General features: G+C 37.0%; 2 protein-coding genes across 2 annotated transcripts; both read left to right on the forward strand.

Annotated features, from left to right (window-relative positions):
• Window positions 1-401: 401 nt before the first annotated feature.
• On the forward strand, window positions 402-19091 carry Cbr-pkc-2 (the record flags this gene model as incomplete). Its single annotated transcript, XM_002643439.1, is given in 19 exon segments — window positions 402-486; window positions 1178-1276; window positions 2441-2493; window positions 13212-13452; window positions 14039-14108; window positions 14397-14497; window positions 14550-14632; window positions 14722-14962; window positions 15314-15473; window positions 15518-15758; window positions 15805-16125; window positions 16426-16629; window positions 16705-16915; window positions 16959-17098; window positions 17142-17219; window positions 17577-17731; window positions 18746-18779; window positions 18782-18928; window positions 18930-19091. Coding segments are annotated over 19 exon segments (2826 nt in total).
• CBG16151 lies at window positions 11231-11619 on the forward strand (the record flags this gene model as incomplete). Its single annotated transcript, XM_002643440.1, has 2 exons — window positions 11231-11316; window positions 11451-11619. Coding segments are annotated over 2 exons (255 nt in total), but the record flags the coding sequence as incomplete, so codon positions are not given.
• Window positions 19092-19746: the final 655 nt, after the last annotated feature.

Genomic DNA, 19746 nt, shown 5'->3' on the forward strand with positions numbered 1-19746 from the left:
CAGCAAGTGGGTGTCAAAAAGTAGTTAGGACAAAAAGTCCCCTCACTTTCGGGAATTTAGAGAAATCCTGAAATCCAATTTCAAAAAAAAGGACATAAAACGAGAAAGTGCGCATTTTCACTTCAGCCTAAAGTCGGAATCGTCCTACTTTGTGCATTCCTGCTATTTTGAGTAGGCGGCTCACTGGACTTATTCATTTCTGACGAAGCCAATAATAATGGATAGAGTGAGTGCTGATTACCCTGATCTCTCATTATTTCCAATTCTCACAATGAGCTTGGAAAGAGTGTTACAATTTTTTAGCGCGCGCAATTTTCCTCTCTTCCCGAAACTCTCACATTCTATTTCAGACTCCGGGGGGAGACACATTTTTGATGAATTTCCATCTCACAATTTTCAAAATGTCGTATTATTTTCAGTCTGATGATTCAAGAATGAGTTTCGAACACCGTTCCGTCGTCCGGCTCTTCAGCAACAGTTCAACAAGTGAGTTTGGTATCAGGTTACTGTAGCTACACCAGCTTATTACATCAGGTTACAGTAACTTGATTTTGACTCCCGCGAACATTTGGAATTATAAAATTTTGAACTTATTCAGTGAAATTTGAACCTTATCAGTTAACATGGTCAATTTCGGAATATTCCCACGGCTTTGAAAATTCCAGGTTTTAATAAAAAGAAGTAGAACTTCATTTTCATAATTGACAATTTCTTTTCCAGTTTCCTTTCTGATTATATATGCTCTTCATAACCAAAAAGCACCCAAAATTCTAAGATTAATGAAAATGAAGATCTGACTCTGTTTAGTATACTCTGAATTTCAGGAAGTTCGAAAAATTCTGGAATACTTTTTTCAGGATTCTAAGGTTGACTATCTTCCACAGAAAAATTCATAATCTGATTTTTTCTAGAATACTGTAGATAAGAATATTAAAATTATATTTTGTAAAAAAAAGAGCATTTGTATTGTTGCACTTTCAGAACCACTTTTTCTCTAATAAAGGGTTATTTCTCTGTAGTCTCCTAAACTAGATATACAGTAATCCAAAAAAAACCTCTTGTCCTACATTTCCTTATACTTTCAAAAACGAATTTCAGACAATTTTTGCTTTATTGCCCTCCCCATGCCATTATTTGTTTTTTGAAAAGCCCCAAGTGTCAAAATATCACATTTCAGCATCAAATGGAAGCCGGAAAACGTCGGTGCCTTCGGCGGTCCTTGCATCGGCGCCGTTGATGTCTGCTGCTATTGGTGACGGACTTGGCACACAACTGTGTGAGTTTTTGACTGTTTTACTGGCTCAGGGGGATCAGGTGGAACACTGGGAACGTGAACTTCAAATTTTATGTTGATGACAAAAAAATCTAAAATGAGTAGTTTGAACTGAAGTGTGATGTGTAGAATTTAATGGAACAAATGTGTTATCTTTGAGCATTCTCTGAGGTAATTTGATCTGAAAATTGAGACGGAGGAAAAAAAGCAGAAACTGATTATAGTCTGGTCAACAATTCAAAGAATCTGTGGGTACATGGAATTTGTCTCTAACACTGTTTACTGTTTCCAAACGGACGATCCCAGTAGATTTACCATTTTCAGAACTAGCAGTTTGAGAAAAAAAAAAAGAAAACCGCGAAAACAAACTAAAATACTACTTGTTGGAAAAGAATGGAAAGAGGCGCACAGGGGAGAAGGCGGGAAGCTGAAAATTTGTGTAATTCTAGTAGTTATTGTGTTCGAGTGAAGGAGAACTCACTTTTTTCTTCTTCTCCTTTCGGTTCGTCCGGTTTTCTCGCAGCCGACACTTTGCTTCCTCCTCTTCCTTCTCTTATAGAATGTCAGTTCTAAATCAAATTGCAGCCTTTTTCAAAAAGTTGGTAAACAGATGAAGTTGAAGTTTTTACTTTTTTACTTTTCGGTTTTTTAGCTTTCCTTGAATTGTAATACCTATTTTTGTCAGATAAGTAAAATGCGCTATTTTTTCACTGTGCCAAATGCACACCATTATTGAAAATTTGTTTTTAAATACTTTGAAATACTCGGTTTCTTATCCTTTGTGTTCGAAAATTCATTAGAAAAATTATATTTTTGAGCTTACACAATAATATAACGTCCCGTAAATCGTCAACTCCAAGCCCACATACCGTAAACACTCTATTAGAACGCCACCCAAATCATCAAATTTGAGCCCATGTATCTCATTTTCTGTGAGAGATATCAAAAAGTGATTAACTAATAAAATGTTGCTGATATTATGATAAACATTTTATTAGTTGACAACTTTTTAATATCTTTTGAAAAAAATGAGATCTATCGGCTCGAAGTGGACGGTCCGAATGGCGTTCTATTAGAGTGTTTACGGTATCTCATTTTCTGTAAAAGTTATCAAAAAGTGGTCAACTGTCAAAATGTTTATTTTAACATCAAAAACATTTTTTCCAGTTGAACACTTTTTGATATATTGCGAAGGATTCGAGATAAATCAGCTTAAAGTTGTAGATTATGGGGACTAGACTAATAACAACAGATATTTTAAATCGTGCGTTCCTAAAATAGAAAAATGGAGAATCCTTTTAAAAATATGTTCATACAGAACACAATCCTCTTTTCACTGCTGATCAGAAGCTCTTCATGTAATTGTGGTCATCAATAATTTAGTATTTTCGAATCAATCTTTTTCTCGCTTTCCGTAAGCCTACTAAAACACATTTTTACATTTTTGGATTAGAGTCATTTTGTTCGCAGCCTCTATTTTTTTGTCCAATTTCATACTTGTGAAAGAAATGAAGTTTCTAGTCGTCTTCTCTCATCTCGTTTCGTTTCGTCGAAAATTGGCTCAATCTTCCGAGATTCTGCTCTTCTCTCCTCTCTCGGATTTTTTATGGCTGCCTTGTGACACAAGGACATTGAACTGAAAAAGCATCACTCAAAATTAGATGAGCTACTATTCTACATTCAATTTTTCTCTTTCGAGAATTCTCTTTTTTCTGAATGTGACTTTTCTGAACAATTCCTTGCTGCCTAGAATGTTATATATTCATTGAAAACGTCTCTTCAGAAGTGATGTGGTCAGACACGTTGCTAATGTAGGCGGAAATCCGGTGGGCCCCTTTTATTTTATGCATTAGACCACCTACGTTTAATTCATTCGCTTTGGATTTTTTGGTTGCATTTCCTTCTCCCTTCAAAGTCCAGAAAGATTAAATTATTTCAAATTTCAGCTAATCTTTTGATTCTCTAGCGTTGGACTCTAAATTTTGAAACCTTTCATTAGTCTGTATCGCTACGTATTGCCCAAAAATTGATCTTTCTTTGCTTTTGGAAAAAATTTATTTTTCGTCTTCTTGAACGGAGAAAAAAAAAATGAAAAACCGGATCGTCGTGTACCCACCAATTTATAATAATAGTAGCGCACAAAGGAAACCTATTACAAAAGTAGAAATGGGATTGACTCGTCGAATAAGAGACCCATAGTTTATTTTTTGTCTACTCGTCTCTTCCAAAAATTGATGGTTGCATCACACGAAATCATGAGCCAGGACCAGTATTGATAAATATGTGTTTCTCGCTTTGTTGTAATTCACGCCCAAACCGAGTGGTTCCCACCACCACACGCACTTTCGCTAGTATTGTGACAATGGCGATGGACGCTTCGAGAAGTAAGTGAACCCATTTTTCACCTAGATCACAGTAGTGGAAATCGAGATAGTTGCCAATTTTTCGTGTTGTCTCTCATATCAAAAGGTCAGACATCGTGTCTTTCTCTAATTTTTTCTAATTTTTCTTCATCAGATAGAAATACCTTTAAGAGAAATTAAAACTAGTTTGTTGTCTCCTCCATTTAGATCACTCCAGATCAATGTTCTGATCTGATCTTCTTTTTTTCTGACGACGCATTTGTTGACATCCTTTTTTCATCTATTTTTGACTTGTTTAGTAGTTGGAAACGGTTCTACGTGTACCTGTACCGGCCGTTTCAAATTTTCGGTAGCCAAAAATTGAGAATATATTTTTTTGGATGTTTAGTTTGATCAAATTTTATAATAATTTTGTCTTGAGCTGAATCTTTTACAATCCTTGATTTAAAATTTTTATTTTTTCAAATACCGTATTTTTCCAGTAGAAGTGACAGATATCAAGATTATGTTAACAGATAAATTCTTTATCATAATATCACCAATATTTGATCTGTTGATAACTTTATGATACTTTTTAGATGAACCGAGATAATTGACCTTAAAGATGACGTTTTGGGCTGGTTTCTATTAAAGGAAGTACAGTATGTTTCAGGAAACAATACCCTAAAAGCTGAAAATAGAAGGGCCCTCTAACTTCTATCTTTGTGCCCATTTATCTCGATTTCTGAGACAGTTATCAAGAACTTGTTAACTGATAAGGTCTTTATCATAATATCACCAATATTTGTTCTGTTGACAACTTTGTGATATCTTCTAGAAAAACCGATATAATTGACCTTGAGGATGACGGTTTGAGTTGATTTTTATTAAAGGAAATACAGTATGTTTCAAACAACAATATTTTTTAAATTTTAAATGACTATTGATTTATATTTTTTCCAATTGTTAATGTTTTCCCAATTTTTTGACTTTTGTTTAGAGTAAGTAAACATTCATTTCGCCTTGTAAGAGAAGAAAAAAAAGAGAAAGCATTTCCAATATATAATTTGAGCTATTATGAATGCATGCGCCAATAAAGCGGTTCTATTGTTTCCCCTTGGCTTCCTCCCCCCTTTTCCAGCATACGCCGCAACTGTTCCTTTTTTCGTTTAGTTTTTTTTTCCTTCAGGATGAAGCTGATTCTTTTTCTGATTCTGAGATTGAATACAAAAAAGGAAAAAAAAGACGCAATGATGATACGGTGACTAATGTTGCTGTTTCATTTCTCCACTTTTCTATTCAAAAGAAAACAATGATTTTAGACAAGCATTGAGAAGACGATTGTGCACCGGCTCCTCCTTTTTTTGCCGTTTTTTTCGTTCAATTTCTGCTGCAATCTGTGCCTATCATTTCCACAAACATCACACGCAACCCCCCCCCCCCCCATGCTCACTTTTACGATTTGCTTAACACCTGTGTTGTGTCTCGTCTCTGACTGTCTCTTTTTAGTCTGGCTCAAAAATTTGCTTGCTCTCATCCTCTTTTTTTGAAGTCGTGGACTTTATTTTCAATAGAAATTTCGTGGAAATTAATCGGAACCTCTTTTTGTCTCAATAACTCAATAGTTGGTTTTGAATTCAAGTTTTGCCAGAGATATTTTATTTGAGAACCTATTTAAGTTCTCCAGCTCTTTTTCTTTCGGAAAATCTAAACTTTTTTTAAACCAGAAGGCACATTCCAACAGCACATAATTCCGAATTTCACTAGAAATGTGTTTTCTATCTTTCTCATTCCAGAGTTTGTAGTGTTAAGATCTTCCGTTTTTGCTGATTTCAATACTAGAACTTTGTAGAATTCTTATTGAATGAATGCTAAAAAACTACCGTAAACACTCCGATGGAACGTCACCCAATTCGTCAAATTTGAGCCCATTTATCTAATTTTTGTGAAAGATATCAAAATGTGGTTAACTAATCAAACGTTGCTGATATCTTTTTATTAGTTGACAACTTTTTGATATCATTTAGAAGAAGTGAGATATATAGGCTCAGAAAAAGGCGGTCCGGGTGGCGTTCTGTTATATTGTTTACGGTATTTGCAGTTTATCAAAGATTTCAAAGGTTTTTAGAGCCGTTTCCTTATAAATTCAAAAGTTCACTCTAAACTTTGGACAGTAAACATTTGTGTCGTCATAAAACTGATTAGGAAAAAAGTGTCATTTACAATAAAACTTCCGAATATTTCATATGTTTCTCTAGCACCCTCTCACTTCCTCCAACTGTTTTTGAAAAAATCGGCAACATCTCATAAAATAGTAATTATTCTTTTATTTCTTCTCAAAAAATCGTACTCGAGCTTTGAGAAAAAGTGCGAAATCATTGAAAAATCTTTAAAAACGTCATCAAATAAAGAGTCACTTTTTTAGTATCTTCTTCCACTTTGTACTCTAACTACAATGTCTTTTCATTGATTCGTTCTCTTTTACTCAATATCATCATCTTCTGAATATTTCTATTTTTCGCAGACGAAAGAAGCCAGCAGAGGCCGAATATGTCGTTGAGCACGAATAACTCCGTCAAGGAGGATGAAGGTTTGTTCCATGATTTGAAAATTTTTGATAATGGGTTTCCTGAATTGTTATCCTCTCGTTATCCATATTCCCATTTTTTGTATATAAATGTACAAGAAGATGTCGTTCATTTGTATTCTGGAAGACGACGGCTTTCAAGAGTGACAAAAAAATTGGGAGGAAAATAGCGAGAGCTTCTAGTCATCTCATGAGGAACCATCCATTTTTTGTTTCTTCCTCTTTTTGCGATGTGTTTCTTTGGTTCCGTTCATAATTTGTCAGATAGATGTCACCGGGGCAAGATGTATGGGTAGCGTTTGTTTTGGGAAGGGCTTGCGAGGATTATGAAGGCCTATAGGAAAACAAAAAGGACCTCAAAAACCGAAACCCTATTTTTGGTTGCACATTTGAGACTTTATTGAACCTTTTCAACTTTTTTACACTTTCTCCCATTTTTTTTTCAAAATTTCAAATATAGAGTGTGTATGTGTATACTTCACGCTGAAAATGTCAAGAAGGCAAACAACATTTCGTCTCTCCCCCTCTTTTTCACCCTGTCTAATCTGTACACTTATGGACTGATATCATAAGAATGTGAAACACTTTTTTTTCGTTTTGTGCAACAAAAAAAAACGACGAAGGATGATTTTTCGAGTGGATTCTTTATCCGAGACTTTTGCAAAAGAATACGTCTAGGAGAATAAAACGGAAAAAATAAGGAAAGAAGTAGAAGCATAAGCCAAATACAATTTGCACAAAAAGGCGGGAGATGGAAATCATCTGGATGTGTTTTTGATTGGAAGCGACAATGTCTAGTATCTATAGAATAGGTATAAAATGAGTCATGAAAGAGTTGATGAATCAAGTTTCCGACTATTGGAAAATTTCAAAGTAGATATGGTGGCAGCTAAAAGCTCATTTGAAGAGAATTTCGAATAATATTATTGATAATTTAAACAACAGAAAACATTCTTGCTTATTTAAAAAAAAGCCCATGGGCTTCTATTAGAGATGGGCTTCAACTAGAGGCTGGGGTTCTATTATTCAATAATTTATTTTCAATACATTTTTTATTCAAAAATTCAGAAATTTGACAATTCGGAAGTTGAGAATTCCGAAATTCACTGTTTTGGAAAATTCAAAAATTTAATTCTGCAAGTCTAGATTCCAAAATTTGGAAGTTAGGAATTCTTGAATTCCGTAAAACATTTTTAACATTCTGAAAATCTAAAATTCCGAAACTTAGAAATTATAAAATGCAGAAATTGAGAAATTGTCGAGTTCTAAAATCACAGTTCCGAAAATTCTGGAATTTCGAATTACCGTGTTTTTCTCTGAAAGAAGCCCATGGGCTTCTATTAGAGGATAGGCTTCTATTTTTTGGAGCACCTTGCGGAGTGTTCTTCTATTAGAGGTGGGCTTTAAATGAAGGTGGATCAAACTACTCTTTCAGCTATTTTCGAAATTTTAAAAACTTACATCAAGAATAAAAATGTTAATTACAACTTACAGAACTCTCAAAAAAAATATTCAAAGTTTTTCAATCAAATATTAATGAAATCTGTCAGAACCTCATTCCAGAATATCTGATTCCCAGAAAAGACTTCTGGACTTCCCCAAAAAGAAGGACAACGCATAAAAAAGTCGCTCTCCTGGGAATCGCCTATAAAAACTTTGCGCATCCAATGATGATGAGTTGCCCGGGAATATATGGTCTTTACAAGAAAAAAAGTTGCTCATCTGCGGGGGGGAAGAAAAGAGCAACAAAATAGCCTTTCAATGTTCATCCGGTTCACTGCCCTCTTTCTATATGCTGTAATAAGTGGTCCGCTCTTTGTTGTCATCCCTCCCATCGGTAGATGAGAAGCACAAATTTACAAAACGGAGACAAAAAAAAATGTGAAGGTGGAGAAGAAAGAAGAACAAAAAAAAATTTGCTAGGTGAAAATCAGTATGAGGAGTGAAAAAAAAAGCATTTAAAACGGCACGGACTCCAAATTTCCAATACAATTTTTATAGTTTGTGTTATTTCGAACAAATTTTTCGGCAGATGTCGGAAATCTTTTCACCTGGATTTTTCGTTTTATCGAAATTTTATCACACCCCTCCTGTTCGCAAGTTTTTTTGTTTCAAAAACACTCGTACTCTTTTCTTCCCCTCTTTGCATCTTGACAAATCGAGGTTTTACGTAATATCTTGAGTCGAAGTGACAGGAGAGAAGGATCCTTTTGGCTCTATATCTCTTATTCTGTCGTGATTTGATTGTAGGACCCCCTGAGCATGTGCTCAGAAGTCCGCTAGAAGAGGAGCCTAACCTAGTTGCCTTTTACTTTCCTTACTCTTCTCTTCTCATACTTCACTTTTTACTCACCCTTTCCGTCAACAGCTTCTTCTTCTTCTTCTTCTCATGTGGCTTCTTCTTCTTGTCTTTTTTTATTTTCTCCAGAAAAATAAAAACTGAAATTCATATTTTTCGTCAAACTTCTTCTTCTTGTTTTCCAGAGGAACATGCTCATTTTTTCGCATTCACCAATTCCCATATTACTGTAATCGTTACACTTCATTCCGAAGATATGTGTGTTCAAATTATGAACATCTCTGTCCGTAAAAAGCTCATTTCCAATTCAGAATTTCTCATTTGAGAACTTGTGAAGCTGCTTAAATTCCATCCCTGAATTTCGTATTTTTTAGTTTGTACCAGTATTTTTTCCGTTAGATCCAGAATCTAAAACCAAAACTCTTCAGTTTCCTTGCACCAACACTAAATCCGGGATGATCTCTTTTTGGGAAGCTTTTCCCACTCTTTCTTTTTTCTCCCTACTTATTAATTGCCGAAAATAACAAAAAAAGAGGATCGAACTTTCTAATAATGCCGGGCATGCACGTAAGTGCTGAAATATCTCGAAGGATCATTTGAAGGAAGATAATCCTGATCCGAAAATGTTCGTAGGAAGTTTGGAGGACTTTAGACTGCTTTAGCTCCTGATGAAACTGGGAAACGCAATCCGAGGAACGAGCACAACAGAGCTCGATTGTAGATTGTAAAGCACGATACAAATCTATATTTTTTTTTCGAGGCGTTCCTAATACAAAATCACTACAAAGAAATCTTTACGTCCTTGTTTTTGGAAATGAAAAATAGAAATATACCGTAAACACTCTAATAGAACGCCACCCGATTCGTCAAATGTGAGCTCATGTATCTCATTTTCTGTGAGAGATATCAAAATGTAGTTAACTAATATAATGTTGCTGATATCATGAAAAACTTTTTATTAGTTGACAACTTGATGATATCTTTCAAAAGAAGTGAGATATTTAGGCTCAAAGTGGACGGTCCGGATGGCGTTCTATTAGAGTGATTTCTGTGAGAGATATCAAAATGTGGTTAGAATTGAATTTCAGGTACCATATCTCCTTTAATAGAAGCTCACGCAAATTGTAAACTTTGGACTCAATCATCTCAGTCTATGTAGAAAGTATCAAAACCTTTCCAACTAATGAATTATTTATAATAATATCACAAAAATTTTATCAGTTAACAACATTTACATATCTTTCGAAGGAATCGAGATGATTGAGCTCAAAGTTGATGGTTTTGCTAGACTCCTCGTAGAGGAAATACAGTACTGCCTTATCATTTCGTTCAATTTTAAGCTAGGTATAAAACTTTGCGCTTACCCCCGAACCATTTAAGCTGACCTCTAAAATGCTGGAACTTCTTTTTCAGTATCAAAAAAATCATTTTTCCGGTGTAAAATAGGCAATTTTCAAATTCGATTTTCTCCACTTCTAGAAGGTTTCAGAATTTGTAATTTTTTGTGTTATACATAAAATGATATGACATTTTATATTTCAACAATTCTCTCAAAAATTTTGTTTTTGAATTTTTTTTGAAAAGCTTTAAACTTCGCCTCAAGTTTCCAGTCTTAAACATTTTTTTGAGAAAAAAGTAACATTATAAAACTTCAGATAATTTTAAGTATAACACAGACATTTTTAAATTTAAAAACTTCCTAGGAATGAACAGAATCAAATTTGAAAATAGCCGATTTTAAACCGGAAGAAATTTCAGCATTTCAGAAGTTTCTCAAGCAGATTTTGAAAACGGTCACATAGGTTTTCAAACATGTTCTTTCATCCTGTATAATTAGTTGGGACATATTAAAGGGTCAACTTAAAAGGTTCCCTTGTTAGAATAAAATATTTGGAACCTGAGATAAATACGACTGCACTGTATTGATGAAAATTTAGCAAAACCTGTAAAATTATCTTTTACTTTGATCCAAAAGGCAATATACCCTTTTGAATACTCTCACTGGAACAAAAAAATATGACAAAATTTGAAAACTAGAGATTCATCTTATCGTTAATTTGACCCTAACGAATACGAGATTCGTATATCTTCCCAATGAATCTGTCTGAAATCGTGATACTCTATAGGAAAATATATTTCCATTTGAGCTGTGAAAATACCACAAGGTCTAAAAAACAGCTGAAAAGTTTTGCCCTTGTGCCATTCCGGAAAAAAGCGCACACACGACAAGAAAAATAATGAGAGAGAAGCCATTGGAAACTTGATCCCGAGTCTCTTTCCATTTTCTGAGCCCTCTTTCTTCTCTTCTCGTTCTTTTATTCAGAAAAAAGAAGCTCTTCACAATTGCATGCCTTTCCCCTGGTGAAGGTGTGAAGCACGTAAAAGCACCTCAAGACCGAATTGAGCTCATCTAGAGAAGGGTGGAGAACAAGCAGGCAAAAAACGGCTTTGCTCGTCGTTCTTCACGAGGTGTGTGTTTATAAGCTCCCCCAGATTTTCTTTCCAGAGAAGGAGAGAGGCGGAGCTCCCCCGACACGGATTTGATACTTGTGTGCCTCTTTTTAATTGGGCAATATGATACCCGCCACAAATCTGAGCTTTTCCTCTGACAACTAACCAGGAAAAAAGAGGAAGCTGCGTGCGTGAAGTGTCACAACCATTTTTCTATTCTCTGAAAAAAAGAAAATCGTCGCTACATTTATTTTCCTTATTCATCTCTATTCCCCAAAATGAGTCTTCGTCCAAAATCCAAGTCGTCGTCCACTTCGGTATTTCTGAAATCCCACAAGTTCTCACTAACTTCACATATTCTCAGGTAAATTTCAGCTATGTCAATTCCCTCTCCTAAATTTCGATTTTTTTCTATTTTTGCGTATGCATTCCATTCCATTCCCGACCCCATGACTTTTAATTAAACCATCGTAAAATGTGAGATTTTCATTTGTGAAGGAAGGCAAAAAAGCGCGAACCAATGGATAGTGCCGAGCGTCGACGATCCGAGACCGATATCGGCGGTGGTCCTCGGAATAGTGCGGATGCTCGTCCGAGTCTTGACTTGTCCTCCGATCCAATGCTCGAGTCGAATCTGGCTCTTCGTAAGCTCTCCGAAGCGTTTGGTGAGTCTCTCTCGTGTTCTTCTACTTCATTGTCAAGTTTTATGGCCTAAACTAAAGTTCGGTTTCTCTTGTTGTTTCCAAAAAATCCCTCTGCCCCAAAAAAAGTGCAAATTAACTGGGACCTTCCCATCTGTGGACCCTTCTATCTCCCTTTTTCTCTTTTTTTTCCAAAAAAAAAAACATTCCATCAATGATTCATTTCATTTAGAATGCCTATCTTCCCCATTAATTGAAAAATCTGTTGACATTCGCCCCCAAACCATTCGATGTCAGCGTTAAAAAAACTTTATGAAACAAAAAAAAAAGAGAAAAAACTACATGTGACTTTTCGGACCCTCTCCATGTTTGCTCATGAGCTTTTTTGGGAAAAGATGGAAATAGGAAAAACTTTGAAAAATGTAATTTGTATTAGAAAGAAAAGTAGAAAAGTCACGGTCAGAATAAGAGGACAAAAAAACCAGTTTCCGTTTGTCAATGATCTTTCAACGATTTGTTGGCTGAATTAGAAGAGTTGTCTAGAATCACCGACGTCATTTTTTGATCTGAAAAATAGAAAAAAGAGTGATGTGTTCAAAAGTTAATTTTTGGAAATATAAGTTTTCAAGAATTCGATGATAAAAATCAGGATCTCTGTAAATTGTTGATTGTTGATTTTTGAAAATTTTGCAACGTTTCCTGTAGTACCTGAAAAATATAAAAATCTCTAAATCATATTTTGGCCATATTAAAGCCAGGATCTCAATGTTGAAAATTAAAAATTATAAAAATTTCTGAAAAACAAATGTTGGATTACAGGTAGATTGGAAACAATAGTTTGGAAGCAAACTACCGTAATCCTTTTCCGTTTCTCAGGAACCAAACTTTTTCAAATTCTAGCAGTTCCTTCTTTTTGGGCTTCCTGATCTCTGGAAAACCTAAAAATTCCAAATTCCAACAATTTCCGCTTTTTTGGAACACAATGTTGTTTTCATCCTCCTTGCAAAGTTAATTATCTCTCAAAAATGTCTAGTTTAAACGGCAACAAACATCAACCAATCTTCTTTTCTAGTAACTAGTTTTTTCCCTTTTCTGAAGACGATTGATCTTTTCACCTAGATTGATTTTCCGTAAAAAAAGTCGAACTTTTAAAAATGGTTCTCAACGAACCCCAACTCGCTGAAGTTCCTCTATGCAAATTAGACTTGTGTGGGCGGAGTCAATCACACACGAGACAAAAAAAAACAGATGAGACGCAAGAAATTGGGAATGGGGGTGTTTGGAATTGATGAGGAGTGAAACGGCAGCGGTCCTCTCCAACCAACCCCAAATTGTTCTATTCTTCATGGAGAACGACGCCATCAGGCTTCGGCTTTTCATTTGCTAGGGTAGGAGTCGTCGTCGCTTCGTCTCCCACCCCTCATCTCGTTTCGGGACCTTTGCCGAAAAAAGGAAAAGACACCCCCAGTGCTTTTCTCTTCTCCCGCCCCATCTCTACGGCCTTTAACTCATTTAGCTATCATCTGCTGCTCTTTCAAAAAAGACTCCCACTCACTCTCACTTACACACCAAAAAAGCCGAAACTCAATTGGTTGAATTTGGGTAGGAACGTCATCAGATGGACGTGCCTCAACCGCAGTCCTTGTCCGCTGCCGCTCTTATCAGTCCTGTCAAAAACAGTACGACAAGTGATGCTAGTGGTAGTGGACAACAGCTTTGTATTCGAAAATCCATCTCAAATCCGTCAAGTCTAAGAGTTCATGCTGGTCATGAGTCGGCCAGTTTTATTCACTTTCCTAGATTCGAATTTTCCCATCACCTAAGTATTCGACCATTACTCAAACGATTGCATGAACAGGGTAAGTATATATCAGTTCTGTCAAAGAAGTTAGACGGTTTTGGGCAACCAAAAAGTGCAAAAATCCATTAAAGAGCACTTGAATAGAGTTTCTGAGGACCTCCAAGACAAAAGCGTCTCCGTCTTATGACAGAGAGAGGGTATGAACAAGACAAGACGAAAAAAAAATGTGTCACGACCCAGTGTTTCATGATAAAAAACTTTTCATTCCTCTACCAATTGTTCTACCCTACCCATTTTTCTTGATCTACAAAACACCTGAAAATGAACTAAAGGATGAAACGCGCATCTTCTATCGTCAAGAGTGTAAGACGGAAAATCTGTAGGTGTTTCTTTGTCTGTCTTCTGATTCTTATTCGAAAATCTGTCATCCTGTGGGCAAAAAAAATGACCTCACGACACGGAAGGAGTGGTCCCAAAAAGTCATTTCATTCCGAAACTTCCAACAATTGAAAAAAGAGCAAAATGTAGAAAAAAATTGGTGGGGGAGAGATATAATTGGGCCTCGAGTTGGAGAGCAAAACTCAGTGGTAGGAGCCTCCTGTGTGTTTCATTTTTTTGCCTCCTCATGTTTGTCTTCGTTTCAGCTCAACGGATTGAAGGCAAAGCATTCGTTCGTCGTGGAGCACTTCGCCAGAAAAATGTGCATGAAATCAAGTGAGTCTCGTCATATGGGCAAAGTCGTTAAGGGGGAAGAGGTCGTAAAATGGGACGAACTGTCCTTTTTTCGCCCACTTTTTTCATTTTCTTTTTTCTTCTTTTTTCTTTGGCTCGTTTTTTTTCGCTAGAACTCATTTCAATTCCATTTCCTTATGTAGAATGAATGGGGCAAGAAAAAAACGGCTAAGAAAAAAATCCCGAAGAAAAAATCCAATTTCCCATTGCCCCAAAAATGACCATTTTGACTTGTTGCCATCATTCTCATCACCCACACATTCTTATCAGATCGCACAAATTCATCGCGAGATTCTTCAAGCAGCCAACGTTCTGCTCGCATTGCAAGGACTTTTTGTGGGGTATTACTAAACAGGGATTCCAGTGCCAAGGTACAGTAGTAATTTAAAGTTTAAAAATGTTAAACCATTCGCATTTTTCCAGTTTGCACTCTTGTCGTGCACAAGAGATGTCACGAGTTTGTCAATTTTGCGTGCCCGGGAGCCGATAAAGGAGTGGATACCGATGTATGTAAACTTGACGAGTTTATATCTTCTCTTCTTCTTTATTTTATAATTTCTCCTCTTCTTTTTTTTCCATCTCTAACACTTTTCAGGATCCCCGCCAGCAACACAAATGGAAAGTTCAAACATACTCATCGCCAACGTTCTGTGATCATTGTGGATCGCTTCTGTACGGTTTAATTCATCAAGGAATGAAGTGTCAGTCGTGTGACACAAACGTTCATCATCGGTGCGTCAAGAATGTGCCAAATATGTGTGGAACTGACAATACGGAGAAGCGAGGAAGAATTCGAATTGAGACGCACATTGAGAATGATCAATTAACCATTAAAAGTGAGTAGTAGTTTGAAAGGAACGGAAATTAGCTGGAAATGGGTCCCGAAATAAGGTGGGGTGGGGAATGGATCCGGTGTTCATAGATTATGATTTTTGGTGCACCATGTACCAAACAACATTTTTGTAGAAAGACAGGAGATATGCGGAACGTGATGGGGATGTCTGGAAGTTCAGAAATATCCGAGAATCTGTTGACCAAAATTCCAAATTTTTCCGAAATTTTCTGAACTCTGAAACTCCGAAAAAAATATTCTATGCACACAGAGAGTACTGAAACAATTTTTAAGAAATCAAAACTTCCTGATTATGAATTTTTAAAAATTTCATTTTTTAATATTTTCATTTCAGTTCTCGAAGCCAAAAATTTGATCCCAATGGACCCTAACGGACTCTCTGATCCATACGTCAAGTGCAAACTGATCCCAGAAGATTCTGGATGTAAATCCAAACAGAAGACCAAAACTCTCCGAGCAACTCTGAACCCACAGTGGAATGAGACCTTCACCTAGTAAGTGAATAGCCCAAAACTTGAAAATTCGCTTTCTTTTCTAGCAAACTTCTCCCGGGAGACAAGGATCGCCGTCTCTCCATCGAAGTGTGGGACTGGGATCGTACTTCTCGCAATGATTTTATGGGAAGTTTATCATTTGGAATCTCCGAGCTCATGAAGGAAGCCGCTTCGGGATGGTACAAACTGCTTAGTGCCGAGGAAGGAGAATTCTACAACATCAACATCACTCCAGAATATGATGAGGATATGGAGAAGGTTCGCAAGAAGATGAACGACAACTTTGTGAGTTTTGAACTTAAACTTGCCAAAATATTTCTCGATTTTTCAGAAAATCTCCCGTGATTCGAGTGCTGGAAAGCCACGAGAGTCCACTCCACGTGCCACGTCCACGTCGCTCACCAACACCAACCGTGATGTCATCAAGGCCTCCGACTTCAACTTCCTCACTGTCCTCGGAAAGGGATCGTTCGGAAAAGTTTTGCTTGGCGAGCAAAAAACAACCAAGGAGCTCTTCGCGATTAAAGTGCTCAAGAAGGATGTCATTATTCAAGACGATGACGTGGAATGCACAATGACTGAGAAGCGTGTTCTCGCGCTTCCGGAGAAGCCACCATTCCTTGTCGCATTGCATTCGTGCTTCCAGACTATGGTAGGGGAGATGGACTGGGGAATTGTTTTAGAGGGGAAAAGATGGAGGAAGTTTGAAATAGGCTCAGACATCGGAAAAATTTTGATAGTTCCTATTTGAACTTAGAGCTAAATTATCTCGGTTCCTATGAGAGGTTTCAAAAATTGGTGAACTGATAAAATGTTTATCTGTATATCAGTAACATTTTCGTATATGCAATTTTCAGATATATTTTATTGGAACTGAAATAATTGAGCTAAAAGTGCAAAAATGAATTTGAAGCACAGACCAAGCGATTTTTGATGAACATTGTACTTTCAGGACCGTCTCTACTTTGTCATGGAGTTTGTCAACGGAGGAGATCTCATGTATCAAATCCAGCAAGTTGGGAAGTTCAAGGAACCAGTCGCCGTCTTCTATGCCGCTGAAATCGCCGTCGGCCTTTTCTTCCTTCACTCAAAAGGAATCATCTATCGAGACTTGAAATTGGATAACGTCATGCTTGAACGCGATGGGCATATTAAGGTTGGTTGTCGGGATCAATCATCCAGAAGGATACATCCAGAAGAATACATCCAAAAGAAAACATTCCTCTTTTAGATCACTGATTTCGGCATGTGCAAGGAGAACATTTTCGGTGACGCCACCACCAAAACATTCTGCGGAACTCCGGACTACATCGCGCCGGAGATCATCTTGTATCAGCCGTACGGCAAATCTGTGGATTGGTGGGCGTATGGAGTGTTGCTCTTTGAGATGCTCGCTGGACAACCACCATTTGATGGAGAGGATGAGGATGAGCTGTTCACAGGTTGAGAAGGGGAAGAGAGAGGGGCCAATTTTAAAATTTTCAGCTATCACTGAACACAATGTGTCTTATCCAAAAAGTCTGTCCAAGGAGGCAGTGTCTTTGTGCAAAGCATTGCTCATTAAGAACCCATCAAAGCGGTTAGGATGCACTGGAGATGATGATTTGGCTTGCAGAGATATCAAGGTACAGTAATCCCTGAGAAAATTTGTGAAAGTTGAAATTTCAGGAGCATCCATTCTTCCGACGAATCGATTGGTTCAAAATTGAAACGCGTCAAATTCAACCACCGTTTAAGCCAAAACTGGTAAGTTACAATTGATTTTCAGATTTTTCTCGCAGGGCTGGGTATAACAGTTTTGCTTAAATTCTCTTGATTTGATTTCTGGATTTGTTTCTTTCAAATCAATGAGTTCTAATTTTTCCACTATCTGCTAAGTCTCTACAAAAACTATCGCTTCACTATGGAAAGTTCAAAAAAGCCAAAATCTCACTTTTCGGCATGTTTCGCATGAAAATTTTTTTGAATTTTTAAAATTCTTCCATTAACAGTTTAAAACATCGCATGCTTGTCTATGGAATGCAAACTAACCTTTCTTCAAAATCACATATTTTTCTTCCCCGTCAGCTCCTGGCATGTTATTATCGTTGTGAATAATTTCAGAAGACAGATAGATCAACAGAAAACTTTGACCACAACTTCCTGAAACTTCCGACAAAGATGACGCCGCCAGACTGGGAAGTGCTTGAAAATCTCAAGGGCGACGAGTTCATCAACTTCTCATTCGTCAATCCGTACTACGTCAAGGATGTGGAACAGTGAGAAAATCTTGTGTATACATCTGTTTTGTATACTAACAACCATTTTTAACATCTCTCAATTGTATTTCGGTTCCTTCGCTTTTCATTTTTTCAAAACGAAAATCGCAAAAATTAATATTTTCTATCCCATTCTTTTTCGGCTCTGTCCGGGAAGAACGGTTCCAAAACGGGATCGCCGGTCCCATCACCGGACCGCCTGTCCCAAACGAACTTCGACGACGGTCCTAATAGTTCAATAACGGTTCCATTGGTCCGAGAACAGTCCCATTGTTCCGAGAACGGTCCCAACGTTTTGACAAAGGTCCCAACCAGACTTGCTTTGGGAACCCTATTCGGAAAATTGGTTTTGCCGATAATTGAGAATTTCAAATTTGGGAAATGGGTTTTTCGAGCAAGCCTGATTGGGACCGTTGTCGAAACAATGGTACCATTGGCGCAATTCTCGGGACCGTCCCGTTTTGTGACCGTTCTTACCAGAAAGAGCTTGTAACAAATCAAAAAAGAAAACTTCCACAACGCAAAATTAGTTCCTTCAGCTTACTGTGCAATTTTCTCTCTTTCTCACCAAATATTTTTCCTTTCAAAACCAAGAGTAAGCAATTTTTTAGAAACCGTTTTCTGATGAAACAGTCACATTTTTTCTAGTCATTCTTTTTTCTGTCTCTCTCTCTCTCTCTCTCTGTCTTTTTTATGTACTATTTATTTTCCTTTTTTCATTTTTCTCATTCTTCTCATCCACACCCATTTCTTCATATCCATCATATATGGATAAAATACAATGTTGCCATTCCCTCTCTTTCTATCACTATCTCTGTCTCTCTTTGCTTCTTTTAAACATTTTTTCTTTGAAAATAGCTTTTCTTAAATAAAAATACCACGTTTTCAATATTACTAGGCTCATTTTTTTTCAGTAGATCGTGAATATTGTGCTTTACATATAATTTTAACTTTTGATATTCAATGTGATTCATAACCCTCGTCGTGGAAATTCTTGGTGTTCTCACTAACCAGGTATGTCGTATTTACACCGTGTTTCTTCCCCCACCGAGTAGTTTCCACCCCGTCCTCTTCTTCTCGATGATGCATGCTTATTATGGTGAGATCAGCAGCACTCTGGCACATTTCAGGATACAGAAAACAACAGTAAACTTGATTTTCACAGAAAAATGCACCCAAAATACTCAGAAAACTTTAAATTTTCCAGAAATCGGCCGACGACACCTCCAACTTCGATGCCGAATTCACACACGAGGTTCCGAAGCTTACACCAATCGATCGTCTCTTCTTGATGAATCTGGATCAAACCGAATTCGAGGGATTCTCATTCGTCAATCCCGAATACGTTCAAGAGTGCTAATTGCCAAAACAAATCCTAAATTATTTTTATTTATTTTCTCTAAAAATTTGCCATTAGATTTTGCCCCCTCTCCTAATTTAGGTGTCATATACTCTCGGAGCCTCTTGCACCGGTGTATACGTGCTAAACTTCCATTTTATTAAAATTGTACCGATGCCATTTTAAATTTTAGTTTGAATATTTTTTTTCCCTTTACATACCGTGTGTTCTCAGATCAATTTGATTCGCCCGCAAAACTTATTTTCTCCTGAATGGCTAACTTGAACCGCTATGACGATGCCGAGCCTTTGTAAAAAAATCTGTACGTAATAATATATTTTCTCTGTCTGCTTTACTCTGTAATAAAGATCTCTTTTTTTCAGCCGCAATTTTTTTATTTTTCCGGGAAGAACGGTCCCATCATAGGACCGCCGGTCCCAATAGTTCAATAACGGTCCCACTGGTCCTACAACGGTCCCATTGTTCCGTGAACGGTCCCAACCAGGCTTGCTCTGGAAACCGTATTCTCGAAATTGGCTTTGCTGATAATTGAGAATCTCGGTATTTTTTCACTGGAACTTTTCAGAGTATTTTGTTATTTGGTTCAAAGTTATAAGCTTCGGCTGGAACGTCTTGTTCATATTAATGCCGAAAATAGGAGTTTTAGCCTGAGCCT

Source organism: Caenorhabditis briggsae (assembly GCF_000004555.2).
Source record: "Caenorhabditis briggsae complete genome, chrX, whole genome shotgun sequence".
Classification (NCBI taxonomy): Eukaryota; Metazoa; Nematoda; class Chromadorea; order Rhabditida; family Rhabditidae; genus Caenorhabditis; species Caenorhabditis briggsae.